This window comes from Nicrophorus vespilloides, unplaced genomic scaffold (genome assembly GCF_001412225.1).
Source record: "Nicrophorus vespilloides isolate i.1.1-1 unplaced genomic scaffold, Nicve_v1.0, whole genome shotgun sequence".
In the NCBI taxonomy this organism is placed as follows: domain Eukaryota; kingdom Metazoa; phylum Arthropoda; class Insecta; order Coleoptera; family Silphidae; genus Nicrophorus; species Nicrophorus vespilloides.
Window position 1 is genome coordinate 82,557 of NW_017099719.1, and position 11,082 is coordinate 93,638.

The 11,082-nt window shown below is 29.2% G+C and overlaps 1 protein-coding gene across 2 annotated transcripts in view; it reads right to left on the reverse strand.

Annotated features, from left to right (window-relative positions):
• Positions 1-1,734: 1,734 nt before the first annotated feature.
• Positions 1,735-11,082, reverse strand: part of LOC108565362 (G-protein coupled receptor Mth2-like) — an 18,082-nt gene continuing 8,734 nt past the window's right edge. The window contains exons 3-6 of one of the 2 annotated variants that reach the window (XM_017924789.1): positions 2,763-2,947; positions 2,516-2,708; positions 2,123-2,262; positions 1,735-2,064 (exon numbers count right to left, since the gene is read on the reverse strand). In XM_017924789.1, the coding sequence (XP_017780278.1) occupies positions 1,871-2,064; positions 2,123-2,262; positions 2,516-2,708; positions 2,763-2,947 (712 nt within the window). In that variant the 3' untranslated portion in view covers positions 1,735-1,870. The remainder of the gene's footprint in view (positions 2,065-2,122; positions 2,263-2,515; positions 2,709-2,762; positions 2,948-11,082) is intronic. The other variant, XM_017924786.1, reaches the window with a different exon arrangement.

Genomic DNA, 11,082 nt, shown 5'->3' on the forward strand with positions numbered 1-11,082 from the left:
TAAACTTTAATTATACAGTCTACTGATAACATTTCGATCATTATTAATTGTGATTCTTTAATGCTCGTTCTATGTGTGAGACACGGAATTGATCTCAATAAAAATTTAATACTTTTGTACTTCGTCCGGGATTCTGTACTAAATTCCCTCGTTTTTACTATTTTCTGAAAGCCGTTCTAAGTGGACGGATTGAAAGCCGAACAGCAAACGGCTGGCTGCCCGATGGATTAGCCAATAAAACTGTCACCGAGATACGTGTAATGAAACGTCCCAGAACTAACGGCACTAAAAACCTCTTCAGCTCGCTCTCGCAGCTACCTCACCAAAATTGCAGCTGCACTATTCTGATAAACTTATTACGTGAAAGGGGGACAAGTAAAAGTTGCCTCTGCTGTTTATTGCAACTATCACACAGACGATTAAAATCATATCTCCGGATTTCCATCCGTCTCTAATTAAAAAGCTTACGAAAAGGTGGAATTTGCATCTGAGATTTAATTAAGGCGCTATTTGCATAGATCTCATAATAAATATACATGACGAGATACTTCAATGTAGAAAACTTCTGCGCATCCGGACGACATCTGAAAGGTTTCTACTCGTATTATTATCGATTTCAGAAAATCCTGAAAGCACCCTTTATATTTATAGAAATCTTCTTATATTTATTATTACATTCAATACAAATTGCAATAATTATGACATGTTTGAGGTAAATTATATTACTATTTATAATGCGTTTCACGAAATTAGTATAAAACGCTTCAATATAAAAGTATATATGGTTGCCTATAACATTACCATCTAAATTATATAAAAAGTCTACTTTTTGTAGCATAATTAAAATACTAATAATAATGAATTTTAAATAAATTAATAATTAGCAAAGTTACATATTTCTTTAAAATAATTTATTATTTTCAATTAAATTCACAATTAAACTTTGAATTTTACATGGATGTATCCAAAACTTGCAAAATTTGAATCCTAGCTTATTAACAAACATATTATATAAACTAAATAGTTATATAGTTAAGTTTATAAGATTTATTTAACCTTTAACTACTCGCCCCGGTGTAAAAAGTACACCAATTTTCGAAGAAATGATACCAGATCTATATTTTCTTTCCCTCATCTATAGCACTTAACGTAACTTATGCCCAAAGTGTTTATTAAATGCCGGTGCAATATTTTGTTGAATGCGGCACAAAGAAGTTGTTTTTATGCATGTTCGTTCTTGCTCTGTAGTGTTGATGTAGTGTTGTATAATTCTGATTCAGAAATTATTATATTAATGCATTTCAAATAGTTATGAGTTTTTCATGTCGTAATACAATAATTTGTGCACTCGATCTGGCAGTAATACAAGTGGTTTATAAATTATACCCCGCGAGTAGTAAATATAAATGTCATTGCGCGAGTAGTTAAAGGTTAATTAATTATATAATAGAAAACAGTATATTTTTGAAATATATTTTATTGAAATACAAAGACGCAAATGCAATACAATTTATAATACGATCCTTAAATCTTAATTTAAATCAAGAAATGGCACATCGAAAGCTAAACAGCAACTTAATAATACGGTATATATTGTATAAAATATATGTGAGTTTCATGTGCGTTAAACAGATATTAGGAAATATGAGCTTAAAACCCAAACTCGACAATCACAGATTTGATACAAAAATAAAATAAATATCCTTAAAACTTAATTAGAATCATTCAATACTATAGCTAAATAAATACATCAATGTTTCAATATATTTTTTTTGAGTTGTTATTGTATATAGTGCAATTAAACATTGGAGATTCCTATAATAATTGTCTTTAAGTAGTATTTGTAAACGTGCTCCCTTTCCTTTCCTCACTAATCTTTCTCGATGCTCTTCTCTCTACTCATCAATCTTATAGATCTTGGATCTTCCGAAGAGCTATACAGGGTCGTCCCTAACGTTGCGCTCGAATGCTCCGAGCGTCGCCTCCCGAAAGCCGGGCAAAATTTTTTCTTCAGAGCTTCCCAGGTTTTGGCTTTCACCATGAAAATGCAGAATATAAACAACCCTAAAAACGCAATAATTAATATAAAAAAAAATATATAACAAACTATAGTAACAATAACCTTGAAGGGAATTGAAGGAATCCCAAATGATTTCGATAACCTGCAGAACGCTGTTCGACTTGAACGAAATCACGTCCGAAACGACCTCAAACATCCAAGAAATTCCCATCACAAGGAACAGTTTCATTAGCATAATCATTCTACAAATCGCAAACAAAAACAATCGAATTAATAACGTATAATATACTAATGAATAAGTGGCACGCATAGTGAAGGTTACGAAGATAAAAGCGTTTATTCATAACTCCGACCTATTTCATGCAAATCAACAGGCAGTTGCGCAATTATAATTACGAGATGTTTATGTTAACGATAAAAGAGATAATTGGACGTTTGCAAATTGCTTTGCAAAAATTAAAAAAAATAACAATTTTTTATCTAATCGAATCTCACTTTTCTCTGTCGGCGTTGAAGAGTTTGAACCGTTTCTCCTTATCGGTGGCGTAATTGTCGTTCATAGTGTTGATCTCAGTTTTTACTTTGAAATAGTAGATGATGGTCTTCAGGAAGAGGACGGCATTGCATACGATCAAGATGGTTAAAGGTAAAACGAAGTAAAGGAGATGGTCGTAGCCGTTCTTTCGAGCTGAAAATAATTTATTTTTAGTAATTTTGTACATAATTCCACTAAATTACTTACTGTGTTGAAAGAAGCATGTTCCACGGCCGATTACGGGTTTTATGGGATCTGGTACACAATCGGTTTTGTAAATCACATATGTTATCAATGTTAACACCGTAGGAACACCCCAGCCATATAAGTTGTAGAAGATGAATCTTTTGCGGTCTCGCCTTTTATTCCCAACTTTAATTAGCTTCATTGTCCTGAAAAAAGAATAAAAATCCAATATTAACTCTAGGAATTATTTAAATATAAATATAGAGTGGAACCTCGCTTAACGTGTTTAATCCGTTCCAAAATTTGGGGATTTTTGCTTGTATAGTGAAACATATTAAAAAATACACATAATATGTGTAAACAAGTTTTAAAAATAATGTAGCCGGTGCCCATTCCGGGACTTCTCTTCTCATCCTCACTCGTTATGCAAAACGTCGCTCGTTAAGCGAGGTTCCACTATATATTTATAATCGTCCATAAAATATTAATGTAAACATATATACAAATTCGGACTATAAGACGCAACCCAAGTATATAACATAATTAAAAATAGCGTATGAAATATCAGAAGACCCTAAATCTCTGTCAATTTCTCAGTAAAAACTTATGACCTTTATGTCACAGAAAGTACGTTAATTAGTAAATAAATAATTAAAAATGTATGCATTACTTTAAAGTAGAGTATTTTGAAACGTAACGATTATTTTATGTTAGAATTAATTAGATTATATAGTTAAAATTTTAGAAATATTACCAAAGTATAATTATTATATTTTGATTAGCTTCAATCAAATTTACATTGTCACATTACTATTTACATTATTATAACATGGATATAGTAAATTAGTAGTCCAAACAAATTATATGTTTTACTTAAAACGATTAGTTTGTTTTGCGTAATACAGTTTTGATTATGTCATAGATCTTGCAAAACATTTGTTTTCTTTCCTTGTATCCTACGACTTATCGGAAAAGCAATTTGTTAGGAGCTTTCTTTTCGTTACCTTAACTTCATCAAATATTGACCTAACGGCTAACTAGTGCTAATACTTTCACTGTCACAGCACACGTCGCAGAAAAGCATTGCAGCGCTAATTGAATGACCCATTAAATGATTAAATATTGCATTCGAATGACCCATTTCTCTTGTCCGCAGTTTGTTTTTACGAAGGATGGACATGCTCGAACACATCACAAATGAGTCATTCAGTTTGCACTTTTCAGGAACGCGAAGAGCTGTATTGAAAACGAGTTTTCCGTTTCACGCTGTTTTATTTGTATGAGTGTTCTATTTTATTTTTTTGTTGTGGTTGTTGTATTATTTGTAAACGGAAGCGTTGGCGTTCCAGCATCGATTGAACATTTCCACAGAACTATTTCATGCTTCAGCTATTTCCTTTCCAAACATTTGATTTAAAGCTGTCTATTTTTAGTTGAGAACATTTTCAATTTCCTTTAGGGAAGCACCAAAACAATTTACGAATCTAAACAATATGTTCAATACGTGGTTCGCATATTTTCACTAAAAATATATAAAAATTTTCGAAGAATACTCGAATAAAATACAATTTTAACATGTAAATCATTTCAACATTCTAGTTGAAAGATACAAGACAATTGGAAGAAAAACATCTTCATTAATTTGTATTTACATGATTATAATTTAATTCATGAACATAATTAATGTTAATAATATATTATTTTCAAAGAAAATTCAATTGTTCTAGTAAAATTATGATTTATATAAAATTTAAGAAATGAGAAAAACTAAGAAATATTTTATAGAAATAAATAATTTGTTTAAGTTTGAATTATCTAATTTCTAAAGGATTCATAATCAATAAAGAAATTCGACTTATTCCAAATATATTTGTAAATTTATATGATTTTCTGCCAATAAATACATTTTTATAGGTCGAGGATACAGTAAGTTAAATCGGCCAACAATTTGTATAAATATACGTAACTAAGTTAAATACATAAATCAAAATAATACGAGATATACAGATAGATTCAATGAACTAAAAAGGATAGGTTATTTCCTACATTTATCACAAATAAAATTACTGAAAAGTTCTAATAAAATATTAAAATTATATACAAAATAGTAAAAGAAACTAACAAAAAATGCAAGAGGCTTAAGAAAAATTATAGGTACTTCTTGGCACCTCCCTAAGAGGATCTCCAGAAATAGTAGATAGAAATAGTAAAATATACTAAAATAGATTTTTTTTAATTGCAAACAAATGTTTTAGATATATAATTGAAAACAGCTTAACAGCCAAATAAGTGAGATTTTTCAAATCACATTAACTGCCAAGATTTCACTAACATCTGCGTTATTGTTTCTATTATAAAGAAATTATAAATATAGTAGAACGATATGAAAATATTTTGTAGATGGATTCAAACACCATATGTAATCTAACAAACTTGAAACAATTTTTAAAGTAATGGTTGTTTTTTGAAACGGATTAAACTGGATTTAATATAATTGTAAATAATAATTTTATATTTAGATTTATGCTTTTTATATATAATTTTGTTAAAATGTAATATAAAATTTTTATATTTTGGTTTTATTTAGGATAAAATATTTCAAATCCACGTAAAATTAATATTTTCTCTCGCCTTTGCGATGTTCTCGTAACAACAACACACAGAGGAGATCACATCTGCAAATATTTGTTCAGCAAGATGACGACACTGCTCTTATTTTGACAAAAATATATCCTTTCAACTATATATAAACTTATATTTTATGGTTTCCAACGCAAAATTTCAGTTTAACAAAAACAAATAAAGAACGTATATTAGGGCACAGCACATTCGGATCCATCCACGAAACAGTTAAAGCCAAAATTGTTTCACTTGGCGCCAAAACCGATATTTTCAATCAGTCAATCAACATTTAACTGTTCTATATTTTGCAAAAATTGGTGTTAAATATTTGTTTTCATTTGAAAATAGCATATTTGGAATCGGTATTTTTAGAATCCTCTGTTAAAGAATAGGATGTGTTTAATAAAATTACTTTGTTAAACGAAACTCTGTTTATTTAATCATTTGGCGCCTCCCCTCACCCCTTTCATAAAATAGACAAAAGTTTAGCAATTATTTGGAAAATGTGACTAATATTTGCGCCTTCCTTTAGACGAAAACGCTGTTTTAGTATTTGTAAAGAAAATGATAACTTTTTACGCATAAAGAAAGTTCTATTAAATAAACACATTTTAAAGTATCAGACTAAAGTTGATTGTGCTTTTGTATCTTCATTTAAGAATTGCCTGTACTGAGTTATTAGCGATGAGTTTTAACAAAAATACTTCGTTCCAAATCATGATTATTTTCATCAAAAAAAAAAAATAAGTACGTTTTTACATCGTTAATTTCTTCAATTTCTTTGGTTTTGTTGCTAACAAGATTTTCTAAATTATCAATTGAAAAACTTCTTCATTCAAAAAATTACTAACATCTTCATTGGAATTTTAAAACCTATTCATTTAACCATTTGTATAACTATAATTCAAATTTCGTGAATGTTTTCCTAGAACAATGTTTGGACATATTTTGCTCCAAACTCCGTTTAAACAACAAATGTTTAAACGTGATTTCCTTTCAAAAACTATAAATGTTTTCAATTGCGTTTCTAATGGTTTTTGTTCAAAAAAACTTATTTATAAGATAAAAAGTTAACCGAGGTATGACTATTATATTTCATGTTTATAATATTGAAACTATTGACATTTTACTTTATTATTAAATTACTTACAAACGTTAAAAAACTAAAATATATGACATTTCAAGAAGACTCATTGGTGAAACTACAACATAGCATGTGTCTTCAATGCAAATAACCAATAAAATTGTTAATAATTCTCGTGCACCTAATTAGTCAATTATCGATATGATTCGCAGATGAAAATAATTGTTATTACATTTTTACCTAATGTTCTAAGTCAGTTGTGATTCAAGGGCGACTAATAGACAAATTAAGTCGCCCTATCCACTATTTCGTGGGCGCATATGGACCTTCAGCCAAGTCGATGAATAATGACTGTGTTAAGGATACCAGCAGATACACAAAAAAGGAAATAGTAAAATCATAAAGCATCAATATACTGAATTTAACCTACAAGATGGCAGCCAACCAACAAATTACAGAAGAATATAATGGTAAAAACTTCCATTGGGAAGTTTACCAAAAAAAGCAAATGTCCACCGGCATTAGATTTAATTAATATTCGCATGAATAAGATTGTAAATTAAATATACTATGACATAAAAACAATGTTGTGATTTATCGTTACTGAAGCACATAATGGCATGTGAGCTACGAAAACAATATTTGAATGAGAATTAATCCATGAAAAAAATATTTCAATTTGAATTCCAGAATACATATTTTCGTCGTCATCTTGAGTTAATCTTAATGTTGTTCTACCAAGTATTTGTATTGGCCAATGTTAGACGACAATTAAACTGAGAACAAGAGAACCAATATTTCTGCCTGCGCCGCAAAATTTAACTTAGGCAAATCCAAAAAGTTTGGAAACTCCTGAGCTAAAATAAAATTTCTAATGCTTCAATTTCATTTTACGATTTGCTGTAAAACAGATACAATCCTTATAGTTACGCTGTATGTATAATACATTTAAATATAATAAATTAATATGTTTTTGTTGACATTAAAATCTTCTAAATAATTGAAATATTTTTCAAGAATTATATGAAAGTTTGTGAACAATATAATAAATGTTAATAAAGAACGTGTAAATTGTAATGAATAATTAGTATTTGCAATATTTATATAAAAAAATATTATGTAGTTAGTACAGATGTTTTTAAATCTGTGAAAAAGAAAATGCGAATTAAAAGTTGGCTGCGATTAGCCATGTTTCATATCAGTCGCCACTTACATTACATATAATTCTGTAAATAATCAAATATAATATACATATATAAAATGTCGTATGGATGTTGTTGGCACGTATTTACTTCCAAAAAGAACAAGGATACCGTGGGATACGATAGACATCTTAACAAGATACAAAAATACATGTATTTCATTAGATTCATCTATTTATAGGAAAACCTGAAGATGAAACATTTCAAAACGACACCTGCTCTCCCCTATCCACTAAATCAAAACACTTAATACCAGTTTTTTTTTTGTTCAAATTTGATACGCAAACACGTAACGCCTTGAAAATATATTACAGCCAAGTGTTCTTGTACTTAACAACAAGTACCTTGCGCTTTCCAAAAATAAATCGCTAATTTTTTTAACAGAAAACATAGCGTTTCATATATACAATTACCACACATCGAATCCGTTGTTTTAAACAACAAGAATGTAAACATTGTAGACCTATAAATAATCATTTCGTGGATACGCGTCGGGCTTTCTCATTTATTATCTTTAGTAATTCAAACTAGAATTCCTTACAAAATCCGGCGCCAACTCCCGAAACAATCGCAAATTATGAATTTCCAGGATAACATTAATACGCGATTTCTTAAAAAAATAGTTTATTTCATAAACACTTGGAATGCGCATCTTTTTTTCTCCAATCAATTGATTTATGGATGGATTTGGGTTTATTTGTTCCCGCTTATTCTTGAAGTTCTATTTAAAATATACATTTTCCATCGCACATATTTTTCACTGCGAAATTGGATATTCAAATGGGCAGGAATAATTATGCAAATATCGTTTGTTTAAGTTGTGCTCCCTTTTTTTTCTCTCTTTGTTCATTCTCGTTACATTTTCACGCCCACGCACTGAAGGGCGAATTGTCTAGGGAGATTATCCACGCTCGTGTATAATTCATTTATTTAGATTTTAATAAAACGTTATGATTAGAACTGTTCTGTTTTCTTCCATTTTTGCGGCCTTCTTTTCCGACTCTACGAAAACAAATAAATCGAACGGGCTGCGGCGCATTTTCGCAATATTTTAAAATTGTAAAATTACATGTAGTTTCGCACGCGCACCGGAAAAATGATGAATCCATTCTGGATGAATGCGTTCGACCTCACGTTACGTTCTAATGATGTAGTGATCATCTTTTTTTTAATTCAGTTTTCCCGTGTTGACAATCCAATAATTCGCCGCGTTACGCTCTGACATTTCACGAAATATACCTATAAACATTTGCATATTACCATTTTCCGCACTTCGGTTTTTTCTATGGCAATTAATGTGGAAAGCTAATGCAACCGAGGGAAAACCGGTTAATTAATTAAATTTCACGCTAATAAAAGTGTAGCTAATTTTAATGGAACTTAATTCGACAATAAAACAGAATCACTTTTCCTACACATTAAATACGTTGAATCAACTTTACACTTGTAGCTATTAATTAACGGCTGGTAAATGAATTACAAAAGATTTTTTGCATTTTCATATAAAATATATCCATTTATTATACAGAAAGTTCTGGTTTTACGAAATCAAATTTTTAGATTTCTTCTATTATTCGATAATTTATTTTATCTTACAAATAATCGTTTGCGAATTATTCAAGTTTATTTATATTGGGTGAAGTAAAAAGTTTTGAGCGTTTTTTGTTAGATGGCTTCAGTGAGCCATATCTCATGATGTATACGTTGCATCTTGTCATTATATACTGCGAATTAAAGGCGACATAACGCTTTTAACGTGTTGATTATTGACCCAACACAGTATCGAATGCAACAGCAAAGCGCTCTGGTAGACCAATCGTCGAAAATGTTGATAAAATCATAGAAATCGTCAAGTCGGACCGGCAAGCGAGTACTTATTCCATTGCCCAGAAACTGAAGATTAGCCAGAAAACTGTTTGGAACCATTTGCATAGGGCTGGTTTTAAGAAGAAGCTCGATGTATGGGACAAAACGCTCAGAACTTTTTACTTCACCCAATACTTACCAGCTTCAGTTTATATTTTCATAGATATTTTATACTTTTGCAATACATTTTCAGAAATACTATTATGACATAACAAGGGGAGCATTACACAGGGATTCCAAAACTTTTTGGTTTGCGCCCCAAATCAAAATATTGACATACTAACCAATTGTCACTAACTATACTAACATATTGTCATTTTCAGTTTTTTTAAGTGAAATGTCTAAAACAATTATAATAAAATAATCTAATGCAATCCAGTTGCGCTTCAAATTATAGTTTAAATCTTGTCCAATATAATTATGAATTATATCTTGAAAAAAACTAATTGAATTTTAATTTTTAAAACATTTATATATATACAAATTATATTATTCATAGTTTAAGAATAATACTGAATCTCAAATGTTTTCATAAAATAAAAATCGTATTTCTTTGAATGTATCTGAAAAAATTAGCAATCGATTTTAAATTTAGGTAACTTATAAATAGTTGTACTGTTTCAAACAAAAAAGTAGAGAACAAGAAGAAAAAAATAAGGAATGAACGCAATGGGTTATTTTAAGATGCGTCTAATACATAAGCAATTGACGTATTTTGTTGTACAAAGGTGATGTGTTTAATCACAAGAAGAAACCAAGTGTATTTATTTTATGCAACTTCTGCTGGTTAGATTAAATGAATCACAACCCATGTATATTTTTATATAACAACTGTGTTTGTTACGAGATTTTTTTTTTAAATATTTAACTTTAAGATTTTGGTCTTACTTTCTTTGGTCGTTATCCCTTTGCTTCAAATTAGGATCAATAAAAAATAGTAAATAAATAATTAATAATTGTTACTGTTCAAAATTATTTGTACTGTACCCATCCAAGTTGTTTAACTTTTATAAGATATTATGAACAATGTTCTAATAACAATTTATTACCAAATTAATATGTATAAAATTATTTTATTTTTTTAATAATAATCAAATGTGACCAAATTATTTCTACCCGGAGATATATTTTTAGATAATTATATTATTTACATTATAACCTCAAATCCTGACCTAACCTAATTATTATGAAATCATTGGAGTTATCGCTAGTAACCAAAGACAATGTATGTCATTATTTACCACATCCTTTGATAAACTAATCTAGTTCTCATTGAATAATATTTATTAAGAAAGATATACTTATCGCATTAATATTATCGAAAACATTAGTCAAATTAAAATATACATAGATTATTTTAAATCTTTACTAATCTCGTCTTAAATATAATAGTAAATTAAAAAGAACATAATGATTGTTCGCAAGTCCATTAATGTTGTGGTAAGATTATAGTAAATGTGTTTATTACCTTTTTAAAACATCATAATATTTAATGGGTACTAAATGAATTTCTTAAATATTATTGCAAACATTACTTCAATTTTAATAAATCCATCAAACTTTATAG